This window comes from Pelodiscus sinensis, chromosome 6, assembly GCF_049634645.1.
Source record: "Pelodiscus sinensis isolate JC-2024 chromosome 6, ASM4963464v1, whole genome shotgun sequence".
Classification (NCBI taxonomy): Eukaryota; Metazoa; Chordata; order Testudines; family Trionychidae; genus Pelodiscus; species Pelodiscus sinensis.
This window is the reverse complement of record NC_134716.1, coordinates 23,163,455-23,184,344: the sequence shown is the minus strand read 5'-3', so window position 1 is coordinate 23,184,344 and position 20,890 is coordinate 23,163,455. Positions and strand designations below refer to the sequence as shown.

The 20,890-nt window shown below is 40.7% G+C and overlaps 1 protein-coding gene across 14 annotated transcripts in view; it reads right to left on the bottom strand.

Moving 5' to 3' along the window:
• The window catches only part of NFIB (nuclear factor I B), a 245,222-nt gene that overhangs the window by 68,352 nt on the left and 155,980 nt on the right, over positions 1-20,890 (bottom strand). For 13 of the 14 annotated variants that reach the window (XM_075931560.1, XM_075931567.1, XM_075931559.1 and 10 more), the window contains 3 exons: positions 7,311-7,379; positions 4,761-4,881; positions 1,377-1,495 (listed from right to left, as the gene is read on the bottom strand). In XM_075931560.1, the coding sequence (XP_075787675.1) occupies positions 1,377-1,495; positions 4,761-4,881; positions 7,311-7,379 (309 nt within the window). Of the gene's footprint in view, positions 1-1,376; positions 1,496-2,572; positions 3,025-4,760; positions 4,882-7,310; positions 7,380-20,890 lie in introns of those variants that run through there. The other variant, XM_075931572.1, reaches the window with a different exon arrangement.

Here is a 20,890-nt window from a genome sequence, read left to right as displayed (position 1 = left end):
AAACCAGTAAATGCTGAAAATAAGAAAATGCCCTACACTAATGACTAGAAGTGAAGGTGGGGGGGAATGGCAAAAAACCCAAAGCTAACAGGGAAAACAACCAAAAATTGATCTCTAGAAACCAATCTAAAAACGAGGACTCAATCAAGCAGACAATACAACACTCAAATATGAGAACAATACAAGAATTCCTTCCATCCCAACAGCGGACAATAAAAATACAAAGTAAATGGGGGAAGGGAGGGACAACTGAAATAGAGACACCAAACTAGTGCAAAGGGGAAATGCTACTAAATTAATTACTAACACTCACTACCATCACTATACCCCATCACTCTCACAGAGACAGACACTGGAAAAATTCTAGATGCAAATAAACAAAGAAAATAATGAATTAAAAGCACACCAAACTGCCCATCAGAAATTGAGAGGTTCATTGGATGAACAACTGAGGTAAGGCGAGCTAAATATCAGGAGGGAAAACTAAAGAAGGAATCGTATGTCTGACTGTGAATTCTGACTTTACAAGCTGTGCTTCATAGATGTCTCTGAAGAACTGCACAGGGCTGACAAGCCTCAAGTACAGAATCCTTTGAACAACACAATGATTAAAACATCTACAACGCATCTATTGGGAATATTACACATTACAGGTGGGAGGGAACTCTATCCTGACGTTAATGTTCCTACAACACCAAGGTGACAACAGTTAATGAATGTTAAATTTGTGCCATGGTCAGTTTTTTCCCTTCTCTAAAAAAATAAAAAAATATATATCTTTGGGAGATAGTACCCTGAAAAAGTATTGCAACGCACAGAATATAGACAAAGACACCAATGCTACATCAGGATTCATTAGCATGGACCCCTGAGCTCAAACAGAATTCCATAGAATATAACGGGATGTACACAGGGCATCAGATAATCTCAATGCAGAATCCCAGTGCAGAAACTGAGCCTTAGTGAATTATACTAGCTCAACCAACATCTGGTGACACCTCAGTTTTACTCAGCTAAACACAATGTTCAAATCCTGTTGGAGTCGAATAATTATCTTTTATAGAGTTCACATAATATAAATTAGGTTTTCAAGGAATACTTCATGTATAATAAATGTTTTCATAATAATAATACAACTGACTGTGTGGAAAAATTATGAGTATGTGATTGTTCATGCCACTTGACTTAGGTTGGGTTTTTTTAATACATTTGTTTGGAAACATTTAAAAAAAAACTGTTACAAAGAACAGCTAAGGTTTATTCCCTTTCCCTTTTTGCATCACTATATTACAATTATGGAAACAAAGAAGGGAAAAAATTTACATTACTGATGTATGTTTGAACCTTTGGCATGAAATGGCCCTTGTGTAACTCACCTTGATCTCTTTCATGCCATGTCCGACTCCCAGCAGCTGGTGAATTTGGAGAGGGATAAAAGTCTCCAGTTGGGCTTGGTTCCATATTTTCATCTATGGAGATAGTTTTGGGTCTTTTGCTGTTGAAATAACAAAGGTATTGTTATTAATACTACATGCAGTTAGCACTGGTACTGCAGAGCGTATAAGGATTTAAACAGTTTTTTCAACACTGAGAGCAATTAAAAGAAAAACCACAAAAATAAATGTTAAGCCTAACCTCAAGCATAGGTCACACAGGTGTGTTCTCAAACAATGGTATGTGCATTGTACATAAATATTTACATCACATAGTTGGCATGTGTGCATAATACACCAAAAATCCCCTCAGGGGAGAATTTTCATTGTCTACACATTTTAAGACTGGTGACATTTAAGACCATGGCCACACAATCAAAACCTGCAGCCTGCTGGAAAAGCATCACATCACTAGATTATTACATTCATTCAATACATAATTCATTTAAGACAAAGAAGAGTGTTTCTGCATCCCAGATAAGGTCAGCCAGGTAACACTTCAACTGCTTAGACTATAGGTTGAACCTCTCTAGTCAGGCATTCTCTGGTCCAGCATGATTTTAGTTAGCCGTATATCCACTTATCATGGGCATGGCCAAGTTTCCTGAGGTTCCATAAAGTTTGTTTATAGAGACCAGTTCCGGCTCTCAGTGTTCTGTGTTGTTATATACCTCTAATTTACCCCTAAAAGTCTTCTAAGAACCCAGTAAGCAGTGGAAGTGTGTGTAATGTTGCTGGACAATATTGACCTCCCATGATCTAGCAATTTCTCTGGTCTGGCATTGAACGGTGTAGGGCCAGAGAGGTTCAACCTGCAGAAGGAAAGCTTATTATGCCCACCTCAGTAGACCAGAGTAATGAGTTATTTTTCAAAGCAGCCTGACCTGAAACACAGTCTCTTCATTTTCCATTAGTTTAATTTACAATGAAAGGTCTGCATTTCAAACTCCATCATTCAGGCTGATATACTTCACTACAATCTTGTAAGAGAAATGCAAGTTTCATTGTGAAACTTCTCAGCCACTGACAGAACAAGCAGATTTCTAAAGGAAGATGGAGAACCAGGCATGAAGGGTTTAACAATATATTGACAATACCATGAGGATGAATTTATACCTTTTAATTGAAAAGGTGAACTGATATGTACACTAAACCCCCCACAAATAGTCCCATTATGACTTTGTTAATAATAACTTTGCTAGATAATTATTTCAAAAACTCTGAAATAACACATGCGTCCTTGGTTCATCGATGATGCATCACTTTGTGGCACCACAGACATGCAGGCCAGTGTACCAGTGATAATATAGGATGCATCATTACAGGAAAGATTCAGCAAGCCAAGATATTCCAGTAAGGAAAAAGCAAAACTCATGAGTTTCCTGAAGCCAGAACATGAGCCCAAGTTTCCTAGGCAAGCAGACTCTCTAGTCATGCATTTCACCCCTCTGTGATGCTCTCTGCCCCTCCTAAGACCATGTAGACAGAGCTTCACAGAGTCGGAGTCCACAGAAATGGAGAGAAGTAGGCCAGAGTGAGCTGAGGAAGGTGGCCCCACTTATCATCCCTTCACTAGCCTCGTGGAAATTTCCTAGAAAGATAATAGAGTTGCCTATATTACACGTACCACCAATTCCATTTCTGCACCAGGGAACTCCCTCCACTTAAGAGGAGGTTCTGAATGGGAATGTCAGGATGATGCTTACTGGGTAATGGTTAACCTGTAACGGGGAGCAGCCACTTGTTTGTGTCGTCCCCCACTCCACCCCAGGCTGGAGCATCCCTAGGCCATGACGTGAAGAAGTGCCCATCCCCCTTTAATCAGTTAACTGGTTAACCAATTAAATGGGCTTTTACAACCCTAGTCCTGGAGGAAGCTAGAGTCAGAGCCTTGCTGTGGTTCACCCTGGCTCCCTCTAGAGTTCTGTGTACACTATGCCTACTCCACCGGAAACAATCCCTCCCCTGTTATAACACCCAGAGGAACTCCCAGAAGAAACATTCAAATAGTTATAATTACTCTTTGTATGCTCCTTCAGGATGTGGCGATTTGGCTTTTGATGTTTCATGTCTCCACAATTAAATTTACATATAACGTGGCTGATGTTTCTTTCTCCCCTCCCCACTTCCCCAGGCTATGCCTGACTGAGGAGGCCAACAGTCCCTTTACTGGGAAAATTATCAGTAAGCACCTTCTCAGTCTGGGTATGTCTACACTACCACTCTAGTTCGAACTTGGGGGGGGTTAATGTAGTCAATCGAAGTTGCAAATGAAGCCCGGGATTTAAATATCCCGGGCTTCATTTGCATCTTGCCGGGCACCGCCATTTTTAAATCCCCGGTAGTTCAGACTCCGTGCCCGCGGCTACATGCGGCACGGAGTAGGTAGTTCGAATGAGGCTTTCTAATTCGAACTACCATTACTCCTCGTGGAACGAGGTGTAACGGTAGTTCGAATTAGAAAGCCTCATTCGAACTACCTACTCCGTGTCGCATGTAGCCGCGGGCACGGAGTCTGAACTACCGGGGATTTAAAAATGGCGGCGCCCGGCAAGATGCAAATGAAGCCCGGGATATTTAAATCCCGGGCTTCATTTGCAACTTAGATTGACTACATTAACCACCCTAGTTCGAACTAGGGTGGTAGTGTAGACATACCTTCAGTGAAAATTCTAGAGCATTCAGGTTTTTCCCCACAGAAGTGTCCTAGATTATTTTCTAAACTGGCAGAAATCTAACTGGCAAGTGAGATAATTTATAATTTTACCAATAAGAGAAGCAAAAGGTGGGTCTCAGCACACTTTTGAAGGGATGCAGAATGTGAGAAAAGGTAGCGATGTTTAAAAGCTGAACTTATCTACAGAGCTAGAAATGTTCTGCCTGAGTCAGTCAGTAGTGTTAAATGCTCCCCTTCTTCTTGCAAGTGTAAAATCTCTCCCTCTCTTTAACTGAACAGGTGAAGAATTCATTGCTGTTATTCCAATAGACCACTAGAATTTGGCTTCCTCTATTAGACCACTAATAAATGGTTTCCAAAACTGTAGAGAACTAAGATATGTAACATCAGTGCTAGTGGCACACAACTCTCTCAAACTTCCCGTTTACAGGAAGATAGTCTTACTCCAGGAATCTATTATCTACATATAATTTATAAAAAAAATATATACCTACTAAAATTTATAAAAGCAACAAGAAATCAGGAAAATTACACTTTCTTTACAGTACTACTGAATTGCTTTTCCTACATCAGCAATCCCGACTTCACATAACCTGATAACCAGTATTTTTGCCAAATACCAATATTTACTCTTTTAAAAATATATTTACCTGCTTGGTGGGGAGGACAGTGACCTCTGTAGATTTACACCCGAATTCATATCATGGTAGTATGGCTGGCTTGGAAGCTCTCCAATCGGGAAGTTTACTCCAGTTCCCTGGGTAATAGGCGCTGAAGAATATATAAAGAGTCAAAACTAATCTCTAAATTTTTTACCACCCTTTCAATTTTAACATTAAAAGATCTTGCAATTATAAAATATAACCAGTTTTCTGTCTATTGAGAAAATGAAATATAGTCAAGTTCTGCTAACATTTACATACCTGAAAAAAATTAAGCTATGTGCTTCCTCCACTACCCTCTCCCTAAATCTCTGAATATATGTTTTATAATAGATAATGTAGAAATCATGAATGGGAAACACTGACAAAGATTGAAAAACAAAATTGTACATGTTGTAAAAGGGCATGAACACCCCCCTCCCCTCCCCATTTCTGCCAGAAGTAGCCTTTTATGGAGAGAGTATTGAACTGGTCAAGTTGCCTTTCACTTAGGAAACAGATATTTTCTTTATGCACACAGACATTGTTTTCTTTACCCTTGTGCACTGTCTGTGCATTTTAATTTATATGAAAGTTCGAATTTATCTATTGGTTAAAGTTTACTTCTTCTCTTGTGTTTGTTTAACCTCAAGCCACAAAAGAAGTCCCACAGAAACCACATACTTTTAAAACTTATTATTAGAAGGGCATTACATGTAACACTGTGAACCAGAGGATTTGCCTCCATAAGGCAACAACATAATCTTGATATTTTTAGATATGACCAAATGATTAGAAGTATGTGTGCCTAAGCTGCTCAGACAACACATCTCATGAGCATGTGAAACTTGTGTTTCAATATACAAATCCCCAATTTTAGAAAGAGAACTCAGTGTTGCAAATGCTTAACTTGGACCGACATAAAAAGTGTATGTGCCTTAATACACAGGGAATAAAGTGCAATCAAACACACATGTATGACTCTTATTTTAATAACAAATGATGTCAGTGGAAGTTATGCACATAATTTGGCCCCAAAACTCAGTGGTAAGATAAATAATGAGCAGGTTTTTTGAACATATTCCATGCACGCATTATTTCATATTAGTCTTTTGGTGGGATACTGCCATTGATTTTAAATTAGTTAGTCTTGATTTATAGAGATGTGAAATCAGAATCAGATCCTTATCTTTGTTAACTAATTACAATTTGTAGGGTGTTCTGTCCTAGCATGAACTAGCAAAAGCTTATAGGATAGTCGACTAGTTCCTCAATTAGTTGCTTCCCCTGCAATTCCCCCTTGCTGCCTCCATCAGAGCTGCAGTGGGGTTAGCGCCCAAGGCTCGGAGCTAACCCCACTGCAGCTGCCCCACTTATCGACTAATTGACTAGTTGAAATTTAACATCCCCAACTAGCTCTCATGTAAAACTCTCCAGCAGTTAGTTTTGGGGCAGAGGTGGGCAATAAAAAAGCAACAGCCCACCAGGGTTAGTCCCCGGCGGGCCCCCTCCACTATGTTTACCTGTGCTTTTGAATATATTGGACAATCGCAACTCTCATTGGCCGTGAATTATCTTTTTTGGCAATGTGAGCCACCGGTGGGAAGCAGCATGGACCACCGCTCTCATTGGCCACAAACAGCGATTCGCAGCCAACAAGAGCTGCAATCATCCGATACCTGCAAAAGCGCAGGTAAACGTAGTGGTGGGGGCCCGCTGGGGAGTAACCCTATAAACTGAATCTGGCCCGTGAGCTGAATTTGCCCGCCCCTTTTGGGGAGAGTCACTTTTAACTGTTGTTGTCCCAGAATCCTCATCTAGAGTATAGAAAATATTGTCTGGCACATTCAACCATTGTTATTTTTTTAAAATTCCTTATTCATCCTGTTGTTTCCAAACAAGTTCTGAATTAATATTTTTATTCACGTCTTTCAAAATGAAGTTTTAAACAGAAAGAAATGAACAGCATTTTCATTAAATACAAGAAGAAAAACAGAAGTAAATAAAAACAATATGTGGATTAGAGATTATTGGTACTCCATATTAATATTTTCTATGAATTTGTGTGTACATGTATGTGTGAGTGAGAGAGAGAGAGAGACACCACTCTGGTCTACATTCAATTAGTTATGCTCCCCATTCTTGCTATGGTGTATCTGTCCTTTAAGTTCATGAGACTGGAGCAAAGTAAAAGAAAAAAGACATCTCATGGTTTAGCAGAATTCCAAACATGTACAGAGGATAAAATGTTGTGAAAAAGTTGCAAGTGCATGAAAGAAGTTATTTCATTATGTATGGAATTTTATTGACATAACATTATTGATCCATGCACAGCAAACAATTTAACTTCTTAATAAGATGTTTGATTCAGAATTTGAAAAAAAAAAACAAAGAAAGCCTTTTACCTATTTTATTATAAATCCATGCAAGATGTACTGTGACACCATAGAGCCCAAAGCAAACTCCATTAAAGTCAAAGGAAAGCCTTCAACTGACCTCAGTGGACTTTGGATCAGGCTTTTAGTATGCTACATCATTAAATACAGTTTGTTAACTTACTTCTGGATACTCTCACAAGTTCTGACACATTGAAGACTCCAGATTTTACAAAACTATCCTCAAGGTACCCTGAAAAAGATCATAATACGGTTGTCAACTAATTTAGAAAGACAAAAACATATACACCATTTAGTGGCAGAACCAACAAAGAAAAGTTGAAAAATTATGCCAAAACATGACACGTTTTCACAGGATGGGAGAAGAGTTGAAATACTGACTGCTGCATGCAAAATTGAGATTCCATAGGAAAATAATTTCCTCAACATAGAAATTATTAAGCAATATATTGAAATTATACTTAATCAACTAGGAAAAATTTATAACAACTTCATTTATGGGTTTGGTCACAGAGATTCTCTTGGGACTATCACTTGATATGCTGAAAAATACCATTGAGCCCGCCTATCTGCTCTTTGGGACACTCTTTCTCCCCTTTCCCCCCCAGGCTCTTGAGCCAGGTATTCTGGTCTCCTCCAGCACCACACAAGGTTGGAGTCATAGCCCACAGCAAAACACTACAGATGCTAGGTTCAGTCATATCAGATCTAGAAGGCTCAAAGGACTTGACACAGCACCCAATAGGACCAGAACTCCAGATAAATCCATTTTACTCTGTATAAAGTTTTGTACAGAACAAGCTCATAAAAGACTCACCCCCTTTCATCTACATCTGCTCCCCCCCCCCCCCAGTAACAGTTATTTATACTGGGTTTATTAATAAATAAAAGTGATTTTATTAAGTATAAGAAGTAGGATTTAAGTGGTTGCAATTAAGAGCAGTCAGATCAAAGAAAAACAGTAAGCAAATTAAAACAAAATATGCCAGCTAAGCCTAATATTCTAAGGAACTAGTCACATGCAATTTAATACTCTAACAGTAGTTCTAATCATCTTTATATATCTTTTGCCAAAGACATGAACTCTTTGTATTCAGTTTAAACTTTTTCATACTTTCAACAGAAAAGTACAGCATTCAAAATGGGTCCCAGCATCAGGTGTCCCCAGGCCACATGTCTTGGCAGGACCAACCACAGTCCAGGCTTACAGAAAAACAAGACTATTCACAGATCAATGTCTCAAGTACTGCGCCATTAAGTTCCTTGAATACCACTAATTGCCCTCAACTATCATATCTGAATTAGTAAACAGTTTTATACTTCATATTTATAATGTCAACTATAGGAATGGTACAAGCACACAAACAAAATGTACACATTCAGCAGATTTTAAACTTTACATTATAAGATGTATTTTGTATAAAGCATTTTCCAGTTATACATTTTCATATTCATGAGCATATTTTCATAAAGAATATGGTGAGGTGCAACCCAGAACCTCCTTTCATTGTTCTTTTCTATTTGAATGACAGTATCAAAATAAGAAGAGATTAGAACATATTGTGTTGGATCAGGCAATTTGGTAAAGAGACATTGAACTGTCCATCTCTGCTGGGTAAGTTTCTGGGTTTGAATCTGAGTCAAGATGACAGTGACTACAAATTACCATCTTAGGGCCTGATTCTTCACCTTTGAAGTCAACGTGGGTTTTGCTGTTGACTCAAACGGGACCAGGTCCTGTCAGTGGTCAATGTGAAGTCTGTTGGGTATACACATTTAAGAGCCAAACTTTAGGCACCAAAGTCTGAAAATGTTGGCGTCTACATATCAATTTGTATTGAGAAAGAAGCAGGATTCCTTCCCTTCACCACTGAAATATGATCATGCCAGAAAGTGAGGAAGTGAAACAACAGCCAATATCAAACTCAAGTTAGCACCTTCAAACTGATGGCACTACAAAATACAGAATCAAGAAACCAAGGTTTTCTTTGGGCACAGGGGCGGCCCGTGCCCATAGGCAAACAAGGCAGCTGCCTAGGGTGCCAAGTTGCATGGGGCGCCAAATTCTAAACCTTGCCCCTTCCATTTCCCATTCCCTTTCCGGTGCCCTACCTGGAGCACGGCTTCCCTGCAGCCAGGAGAGGGGTAAGTCCTGGGAGAGGCAGCACGCGGGGGGGACCGGGGGAGGGGTCGGCACCGGGGGAGGAGGAATGCGGAGGGAGGGGGGTTTCCCCTGTGCCACGGGAGGGGGGGGGGGTCGGCCCCGGGGGAGGCAGGTGCCAGCTTCCCCTGCGCCGCGGGGGGGGGGGGGGGTCACCCTGGGAGAGGCGCATGCCAGCTTCTCTCTGCGGGGGGGGGGGGGGTGATCTTGGGAGGAGGCGGGTGCAGGGGACTCTCTCCCCCGACTGGTACCCTGTTCCCTCTCCCCGGCCCCCAGCCCCAGAACTCCAACTCCACCCCCAACCCCCTCGGCCCCCAGCCACAGAACTCCATCCCCGGCCCCTCGTCCCCCAGCTTCCCTCTCCCGAGCACAGAACCAAAACCTTCAGTTGATATCTGCCCTTGGGGTTGGGGGGGGTGCCGATTGCATGGTTCGCCTAAGGCGCCAGTTGCTGGCAGCTAGTCTAGGGCCACCCCTGTTTGGGCATCTTCCATCTAAGTACTAACCAGGTTCATCCTGTTTCTGGTGAGATAACATAGGATCACAGAAAGTTTGTAGGTATAGATAAAACTCCTCATGCTTTTCATTAGATTTAAAGGGGTCATAATCACCTGTTACATGTATGTAGTTCCCATTAACTTTATTAGGAGTTGTGCCTGTGCACAGAGGGAAGAATAACTTATATTCTACTCTGTACTGCTTAATATCGTCTACACATAAGAACGGCCGTACTGTGTCAGACCGAAGGTCCATCTAGCCCAGTATCCTGTAAGCTGACAGTGACCAATACCAGATGCCCCAGAGGGAGGGATTACAACAAATAATCCTCATGTGATCCCTCCCGTCTCCCACTTCCAGAGAAACCGAGGCCAGGGACACCATTCCTACCTATCCTGGCTAATAGCCATTGATGAACCTAACCTCCATGAATCAATCTAGCTTTTTTTTGAACCCTGTTAAAGTTCTAGCCTTCACCGCATCCTCTGGCAAGGAATTCCACAGGTTGACTGTGCGTTGAGTGAAGAAAATATTCCTTTTGTTTGTTTTAAATCTGCTGCCTATTAATTTCATTTGGTGACCCCTAGTTCTTATATGTGGGAATAAGTAAATAACTTTTCCTTATTCAGTTTTTCCACACCAGTCATGATTTTATAGACCTCTATCATATCCCCCCTTAATCTCCTCTTTTCTAAGTTGAAAAGTCCAAGTCTTTTTAATCTCTCTTCATATGGGACTCGTTCCAAACCCCTAATAGTTTTTGTTGCCCTTTTCTGAACCTTTTTCAATGCCAGAAAAATGTGTTTTCCCTTTTCAGTTAAAATGCATTCTGCCCCAGATGTTTTGAAAATTCTACATATATCATCATCATTAACATCATATATTGCACTATATAAAGCCAACAACATATATAATGAGTACTCCTAAAAACATTTTCCAGTTAGGCAAGGTATTAGCAGCATGAACTGGTATTCCCTATGTTTAGAATTAAAGTACTGCTAAAATAAACCTTAAAAGAAAGTTAAGTGTATCCATAGCAGATCACTCACAGTTGATGGCAATCAAAATATCTGGAATGGATGTAATGTGATAGGAGTTACCTCTTTGGAAGCTACCACCTTCAGGTAACTTAGCAATACAATAAAGCAGGGGTGGGGAGTCTTTTTCCCATCAGGGGCCCCGATCCTCCTGAAATATCAGCTGCAGGCCATATAAAGCCCTGCAGGGCAGGACATGGAAACTTGGACCAAAAAATGAGGAGTTCAGGGTAGTGGAGGTGACTCCAGGCTAGGGCAGAGGTTTGGGATGCGGGAGGGGGTGAGGACTCTTACTGGGAGTGTGGGCTCTTGGGGTGGGGCTGAGGAATTAGAGATGCAGGAGGGGGCTCTAGGCAGGAAATTGGAAGGGAATCAACCTGGGCCAGGGGGTTCAGGGTAGGAGTGCAGGGAGTAGGCTCTGGAAGGAATGTTGGGTGCCAGAAGGGGCTCAGGGTGCAGGAGGAGGAGGTGTAGGGTACTTACATCAGGTAGCCCCATTCAGTGGTACAGGGGGGCTAAGGCAAGCATTCTGCCTACCGTGGCCCCATGCCACTGCTGATCCTAGAAGTGGCTGTGACCAGCACAGCCCTGTAATTCCTGGGGGGTAGGGAAGGGACAGGTGGCTCTATGCACTGCCCTTTCTGGCAAGCACCATCCCTGCAGTTCTCATTGTTCATGGTTCCCAGCTAATGGGAGCTACAGGGGTAGTGTTTGTAGGTAGTGCTTCTCTGATTGCTGCAAGCCAGTGGTAGTGCTCACAGTTCCAGCCTCACATGGGGAGGAAACTGAGATTCAGGGCTTCTGGGTAATGACACAGAAATTTGCCACAGGCCAAATTATATTAAGCAGGGGCCAGATCTAGTCCACGGGCCAGAGGTTTGCCACCCTTGCATTAAAGTGCTGCTTTTAAAAAAATGGCTATAAAAGTGGCATACTTGACTTAACAGCACTCTCCTTGGAAGCATTCGGAGTAATAGTGTTTACTTTTGGGGGTTTGGAGAACGGAAGCTTTCACTGTTCTGTATTCCTGCTGGCAGTAGCTGAGTGACTGACATGTTGACTACAATCCTGGTGGTTACAGCTTAATTTCACACTGAAAGGCCACCTCTAGTAAAACTAGCTGTAAAACGAGTACCTGGTCCATCAGGTTAGGGCAATTAAAGGTAGTGAGCTGACATGCCTTACCTTGTGACTGCTGCTAGCTCTGAGAGACAGCTGAAGTTTATTCTGGCTCACGTAAGGGCAACAGAATTGTGTGTGGCCCCTGACTCATTTTTCCACGGGTCAGTGGCTCCAACCAAACGAAGGTTCCCACCCCTGCTGTATGAGATGAAATAACTCTATCGGTCTTTCACTCTCTCCAAGCTACTTTCTTCTACCCCCACTTTCCTCTTTTTCTCTTCTTTCAATTTCTCTCTCTTTCCCTACTCTTTCCCCGCTTCTACTTCTCCCATGAATGCTAGAGGAAAAGAATTTTTGCCATCTTACTCCTCGTGGATGGCTTAGAAAAAGGAGCATTCTCTCTTTCGTCTACTACATTCCCCTCTACCACCTTTGGTTTCTGTTGGAAGGAAAGGAGGGAGTATCCTGTCAAAGCCTTATTTCCCTATGTGACAAGGAATAAATAATTTCCTTTCCTCCGCCACTTTCCTTTTTTAATATTACAATGGACAACTTGGACAAAGGGTGCACAAACTGTTCCAACATTTGCCATCTTTCCTTTCCCTGTCTCTCTTTCTTCTTCCTGTTTCCTTTCTCCTTACAAAGAAAGTGTACAGTGAATTGAGAAAGAGAAAGGTGGTCTAGCAAATGTAAGAGAAACATCTTTTGTTTGTTTATTCTGTTCCCTAAACAGCAAGTTGATCGGCAATATGCTAAAAAAAAAAGTTAAAAAAACAGTAGACAGTTTATTTTTAACCCTAAAAGGTCCCGCTTTATACAGCTGGCCAGGAGCAGGGGAGAGGAGGAGGTACACACTCTTCCACTCCTGCTCAACCTCCCCACATCTCAGTTGCAGGCGCCGAGCACTGTTGTCAATTTTCATATTTTTACTGTGATATGATTTTGGACCTTTTGCAAACAGTCTTGCAATGAAGTGACAAGCTTTGGTCATCATGCTATCAAGTCAAGAGCTTTTAAATTCTGGGTCCCAGATCTTCCACTGACTGATGTTAATATTTTTCTGCCCTTCACATCCTTTATTATGAGCCAAGGTCATACTAGAATGTAGGAGTGTGACGACTGCTCAGCCATAAAATGCAAAATGCCATATCACACAGACCTGAGGGGGAAAAACAGTTCTCATCCATTTTGCCAAGTCTTTCAAAAGGACCATGGCAACTTAGATGCTTCTCTAATTCACATTAACACAATATGATATCGTCTCACTTCTTCGCAGTTCAACCGGATGAGGGTTCAACTCAAACGTTGTCCCTAACCTGACTCCTAGGCACACACAAAAACCTCTAGCTTAAGTGGTGGGTTAAAGTCAAGCCCAAGTGGCTGGGCAGAAGGTATAGGTAGAAGTCTGAGTCCTGCTGACACGAGCTAGGAATGCAGTGAGACTAAGCTACTCTGTGTGGCTAATCCAAACATTCGGTGCAGCTGAGGAGCTGTTTTGCAGTGTGGTTGCTCTCCTTCAAGCAAGGCTAACTTGAGAGGCATTAACTTGCATGAACGCAGCAATAAAGACAAGTTGACAGGCAGCTGGTTCTTTAGTTCAAGTAGAAGAGTCACAGCTGCCATATCACAAGCATAGCACTATGCTTTGCCCTACATTTTAAGCAATATGCAACTGAGTAGAGAGGAGGGTGAAGAGGGGGCAAGGATTAGGCAGTCTTGACTCCACACATCCCAAATCACTGGCTAGCAGAGCTGACTCAGCACAAACAGAAGGGGGAGGGGAATAATAGGCTACTGATAAATCACAACAGTAGATAACTTCTCTCTGAAATTGAGGCAAGAACAGAGGAGGGATTGTGAATGAACAGCACAGAGATCATCACCCTTTCTAGAGAATTGTCCATAAAGGCACAAACAGAGTAAAAGCCCAGCTATCTTCCACCCTGGCTAGTAAACTTAAATCCTCAGCATATTTTCCAAGCCTTACTGAGGGGCAAGCTGAAAATAATTACACACGCACATACTTTGCCTGGCACTAAGAAACTGAAACCAAACATGCAGATTTTAACTACGAGGCAATTTCAAAAACAGATTGAAATATCTTTATTTAACAAGACATATTACCTTGTAAAAACTTGGAGGTGAAACACAGTAATACTAAATATTTGATTTTACAGACACTGTGCTACATTAAGTTTGATACTTCAGTCTGAGCATTATGTTCTACTACGCAAGGTGGATTACAATGGTGCCTCTGAGTATAGGAAAAAAAAACACAGTGGCTGTGTCTAGACTGGCAAGTTTTTCCACAAAAGCACCTGCTTTTGCGGAAAAACTTGCCAGCTCTCTACACTGGCTGCTTTGAATTTGCGCAAGAACACTGACGATCTAATGTAAGATTCTCAGTGTTCTTCCCCAAATACAATGACTCTCCCGTTCGGGAAAAAGCCCTCTTGTGCAAATGCTTTTGCGCAAGAGGGTCAGTATAGACAGCTGAGAACCGTTTTGCGCAAAAAAGCCCCGAAGGCGAAAATGGCGATCGGGGCTTTCTTGCGCAAAACCGCGTCTAGATTGGCACAGACGCTTTTCTGCAAAAAGTGCTTTTGCGCAAAAGCGTCCGTGCCGATCTAGATGCTCTTTTCCACAAATGCTTTTAACGGAAAAACTTTTCCGTTGGAAACATTTGCGGAAAATCATGCCAGTCTAGACGTAGCCAGTATGTTTAATTCTAGTGTCAGTAGAGTTCAGTGGATTTAACTAGTTAGGAAGTAAATCTGCTGTGGATACATTATAAAACAGTTCTTGGCTTCCTGATATGAGATACAAAAATGTTTTTGTGTTATTAAATCGTTTTAATTTGCTGCAGAAACAGGCACTACAAATATTACTATTTGCATTACTGTAGCATTTGAGTAGAGTATTAGTCATGGACTAACACCCATGAGTAAGATGCTGTGTAAAGATAGCTCCCGTACCAAGGAGCTTGCAATTTCACTATAAACTGAGAGACAACAGATGAATACAAACAAAAAGACTGGGGAGTGCAAATAAATAATGCTATATTATTGGTCAGCATGATAAGCAATGGTCTCCGTGCACCAGGAACCTAACCACTGTCAATTTATTTATTTATTTTCTTTTAAGAAACAGGTGAATGGAAGGTTTTGAGAGAGGTTAATGCATTTAATTCTGTGAATGTTCATGGAGAGCTCCTCCCAAGTGGGATAGAAAGTTTGGGAGAAAGAATGATCATGTTATCTGAGAATGTGACAAGTGGACAGTGGAGCCAGTCATAATAGGCTGACTAGAGCTGAGGTTAACATTTAGATAGCAAATGAGAGTTGATAGGTAGGGTGGAAACAGGCCATGAAGGACACTGAAAATAAAAGCAGCTTATGTTTGGTGTGAGAGAGAAGGGGTACGGAGTTACTGGGAGAGACAAAAAGAGAGAGTTTGCATGATCAGAGTGACAGACTTTGCAGCAGAGAGAGTTTGCATGATCAGAAAAACAAACTTTGCAGCAGCGTTCTGGATGGATATGAGCAGGTCAAGAATACATCTGTCATACCCAGGGAGAAGGATGTTATACCTATTGAGATGCAAGATGAGGAGAGCCTGGATGAATGGATAAGAAAGACCGTATCTTAGGGTATGTCTACACTACCCTCCTAATTCGAACTAGGAGGGTAATGTAGGCATACCGCACTTGCAAATGAAGCCCGGGATTTGAAGCCTAATCCAAACTAGCTACTCCATGCCGCGTGTAGCCGCGCGGCACGGGGTTCGAACTAGCCGGGATTTAAAAATGGCAGCGCCCGGCTTATGCAAATGAAGCCCGGGAAATTCAAATCCCGGGCTTCATTTGCAAGTGCGGTATGCCTACATTACCCTCCTAGTTCGAATTAGGAGGGTAGTGTAGACATACCCTTAGAGATGTTATGCAGAAAGAATTGGCAAGATTTGACATCACTTATCTGCAATGATTTAAAGAGAGTTTCTAAGTGAAAAACGATGTCCAAATTACAGGCTAGTCTATGGAATTAATGCAAACACATTGCCCCCATGTTCTTGGCTCAGTCAGGAAAAGCTCTCCAGTACTTTCCTGAGAGGACTAGAGAAAGAAGGGATCACAATCCCCGACTGGGATTGGACACACAGTTTCAATATTCACAGTAACCAGCATCTGAGCCCTTCCTCCTCAGAACCCTGAGGAGATCATTTCAGAGAAGGGAGGTAGCAGCTGGGCTTGGAAGGAAAATTCAGGTGCTCAGTTTTAGTCATGTTAATTTTGAGCTGACACTAGACAACCACAGGCAGGATGACAAAGATACAGACCAAACTTTTAGTTTGGACAGAAGGAGACAAGTCTGGGGCAAAGAAACAAGAGACATATAAGTCATCAGCATGGAGATAGTAGTTGAATTTGTGTTTGTCAAGGAGAATACCTAGATGTAAAGTGGTGAGGGAGAAGAGAACAGAACCAAAGATGGAGTCTTATGGCATCTGCTCAGAAATTTTGAGATAATGAGAGTTCCCTAAAGCATCGTCTCTCAATCCTTCCAGACTACCGTCCCCCTTTCAGAAATCTGATTTAAGCACCACAAAGTTTCACCTCACTTAAAATCACTTACTTACGAATTCAGATATAAAAATTCAAGTATCAAAGCAGTTACTGAAAAATCACTTGTTCTCTCATTTTAGCATATAATTATAAAATAAATCGATTGGAATATAAATATAGCACTTATATTTCAGTGTATAATACCCAAAGAAGTATAAATAAGTTGTCTATGAAATTTTAGTTTGTTCTGACTTTGCGAATGACTTTTATGTAGCTTGTTGTAAAAATAGGCAAAAAGCTAAATGAGTTGATATATCCTCAGAAGACCTTTATATACCACTAATGGCATGTGTATCCCTGGTTGAGACTCACTTCTCTAAAGGATATTCTGAGGGTTCATCTACATGGCACCATTATTTTGAGATAACTAGCATTATTTCAAAAAACAATGCGAGCGTCTACACAGCAATTCTGTTATTTCAAAATAAATTCGAAATAACGGATGGCTTATTTCAAAATCTGTAAAACTCATTCCACGAGGAATAACGCTTATTCCAGAATAGCTATTTCAGAATGGCAGTAGTGTGGACACTCCACTGCTGCTATTTCGAAATAGCTCCTCCCCAGGGCCATTCATAGTAATTACTCTCCAGTGCCTTCTAGGCTCTAAATCAAGGTAGCAAGTCCACATTACGGAAGCCTGCCTCAGACTAATTTTGAGGCTTCCCTGTAGTGTAGATGTGCTATTTCAAAATAAGCTATTTCATGAAAGAAAATTCTGAAATAGCTTATTTTGAAATAAGCATGTTGTGTAGACGTACCCTGAGTGAGCAAATAGAGCAGCACAACGAGAATCAGGAGAGAACAGAGTCATGGAAGCCAAGGGAAGTCAAGATTTGAAGAAGAACATGCTCAGCATAGCCTGTCAGTCACCAAAGGAGGAAGAGAATGAACTGGTTTTGAGGTTTAGCTGGGAACAGGTCATGAAACAATTTATGAAATCTCTTTCAGGGGAGTGCAAGCAGCAAAACCTAGACGGGAAAGGGTGTCAGATGGAACTAGAGGAGGAGAACTCCAGACAACGATATGATAAAAATAAAATGCAATATTGCAGCACTTGAACATTGGAGAACACTGAATTTCAATAGCATAAAATACTACCTTTCACCTGGGAATTCTAATCTCCCTACAGAACAGTACTTATTGTTCACATTTCCATTATAATCTTGTGTGCAACAAAAAGATACGCAGTTATACTCCAGACAATATGTTTTTTTAATTCAATAATCCCTGAAGCACAGCCAGCATTAATACAGTAAAGATACTTACATTAAGATTATTCTTTTCTGAATTGCTCCAGTACAGAACCTTTCCATTCCTCCTTAAAAAACGTAATATCTCTTTTGATGTTTATGGCAGTCTCTATGTAAAGTCAGTCTTTCTTGTTTAAATCTAATATGAACATGTCTTTAAACTTTGCACCATTCTATTTTATTATTCTTATTTTTTAATGTTACTTTAGTACTAAAGAATAGTCTGCCTGTCAGAAATGTATTTAGTTGTAATCAGTGGGCCAGTCAAAAGAAATGCTTCTGAATTTTTTTCCCTTTCCTGTTATTTTTTTTAAAGGTGATGTGGAAACCCTGGCTTTTCTCATTGCTTAGTTTTGCATAGAAGACATTCCAGAGAAATAGTTTTCCAAAATTAAAACTAGAGTTATCAGACTGAGCCGTTGTAGATAATGGGCAAAGGTCCAAGATGTGTATTCACCAATTTTGGGGAGCAGTATCTGAATTCCTCATCAACAGCTATGTGTTTTCTCTAACTTTTGAGCAAGCAATTTGTGTTCATCACCTTCACGTACACCCAAATGCTGAATTAATTATTACAGTTTTAAAATTATTAAGATTTAAAAATGCCTATGTTCTGAGGCAAATATATTTAAAATTCTGTACAGGCATAGTTTTCAAATGACTTAAAAGCTTACCTGTCGTGTCTTGTTTTACAAATCTTTAGCCAACCTTTTTAGTTTATTTTGACTTAATGAACAGAATGATGTTTATATTCTGTTACATACTGTATAAAACTACAGTCTAAAACTTTATCACAAAATACAGTTTCCCATTTAAATCATCCTGGTGCTGAACAATTCATAAAGAGTGATCCAATCGATATATTAAAACGACATTTGCACTTTTGCTTCTGTGATTTTTAAAAGAAAGAAATATAAGCTAATATTAGGAAAACTTCCTAGAAGTGGAATCAGTTGGGCAGCGTCACTTTCAAGGGAAGTGACAGAAACCCAAGCCTTTGTAACACTGGATACAACAACAGAAAATGTGCTGAAGGAAGCCCAAAAAGGACTGATTTTATAGTTAGGAGATCTAATATGCTGGATGGTCTAATATGTTTTTTCTATCTCTACAGCTTGCATGATTTCAAAAATACCTGGCACTTCTATTGCTCCTTTCATGTGAGAATCTCAGAGCACTTTAAAACATTAAGAGCCAGATTCCTTACTAAGAGTAGTATCTCACTACTGCAAGGAGACAATAAATTTCAACTAGAAAGTGAAACCCATCATTGATTGGGCAAAGTCATTTTTTGTAGACCAGAGTAACAGGAAAGTACAAGAAATTAAATATATGTAATAGAATTTTTTATTAGAGTAAAAGAACAGTTTTAAACCTTTCACCTAGCATATTCCAGGATAAAAAGAAGTGCATTCAGCTAATTTAAGTGGCAGGATGGTTTACGCAAAATTTGGTATTGATAGGTAATTGCGAAGTATGACTTTATTTTGCACAAACAAATCCACAAACTCTTCAAAATAATAGATGGGACTAGTAAGGTATTATTCAATGTGAGTAAGGGTGTCATCAAATAAGCCATTCAGACAAACTGTAAACAGTGTATATGATGGAAACCTCTTCAATCCAGCAACCCCAGCAGCAACTCCAGGATCCCTAATTCCAGAACCTATGCAAATATGCTCAGGAGGAGTTAAATTTCTCATCTGGGGGGAGGAGAGGATTATCCAAATACTGAAGCAGGTGACTATACCAATGATATTATCTGAAGAAGTTGAATTGAGGTCCTATCTACAATACAAATATAATTCAGTCCAAGGATTGGGTTATAACATGGCTGTTCCTGACCTGGGTTACATGGTGAGGGTTGAGCTTTTATTACAAACTGCAATTGTGTTGTAACCAGGTCAGGGGACAATCATATAGTAACCCAGTCCCTTGACCCTCACATTGTAAGTGGGCCTCTGACCTGACGATATTCACAGTATAGCTGAAGCCAAACAACAAAACCTTTATATTCTGTTGTAATTCAAAGAAGAGAAAACGCACTTTAACTGAATGAAGCACTGTCATCAGATTTATTGCCCTGAGGTCAAAGCAAGAAATGCAAGGAACAGGAATAAAATGTATGTATATAGCATCTTCTGTCCCAAAGGACCTGAAGACTTGCACAAACTAAAACCACAATTTAAAAAAAAAAATGGGTCCATGAGAGCTGAGTGGTTAGCACTTTAAAAATCAAGGTCACTGATTTATTGCCTAAGTCAGAACTAAGCAGTCCAACTTCAGAAGTCTATTTTTGAAAAAAATGTGGATTATATAGATATAAGAACAATTTTATCTACCTCATCCATCAGTAGCAATTTTACAACACACAGCAACATTACAGAACAGGGTGCCATTGTGATACAGCATTCCAAAATCTTTATGAAAATATACTTCTTTTATTAATATGGCATAATTGAGATATATTTTATGCAATATGGCTCATGTAAGATATCGTTGGAAAGGTTGTGATTTACTGAATATGATTATCCTATTTGTATGCATGTATCATTTCCTTATCTTGAGTTAGGAGTAAAGATTGTAGATATATATTACCAGTTTATTAAGGATGAAGCTTATTACTCACCCAGAAGGTACAACAATGATATAGCCTATTAGGAAGAGAAAATGGACTGTAAAAGAGCTTAGTCTTCCTGGAAACCCATGGCTCAGCTTGTGAGGAATGGCTACAGGGTCCCCACAGAGACACCTGATTTCATCTGATAGTAGAACCTGTAAATCCTATTTCTGGATAGGGAGTAGGGATGTGAAAGGTTAACCAGTTAAACCAGTGATGCTTACTGGTTCCAGTAAATCACTAACCAGTGAGGGCTGGAGCAGCTCCCTGCCTATTGCAGAGTGTGGGCTGCTCCAGCCCCACAAGGGGACCACCATAGACAGAGGCTGCTCTGAAGCAGCCTCCGTCATGGGGAGCTCAAACCCGCTGTGGACATGGGGCTGCTCTGGCAGAGGCTGGGAGCCGGCAACAGACCCAACCCCAGCATAGGG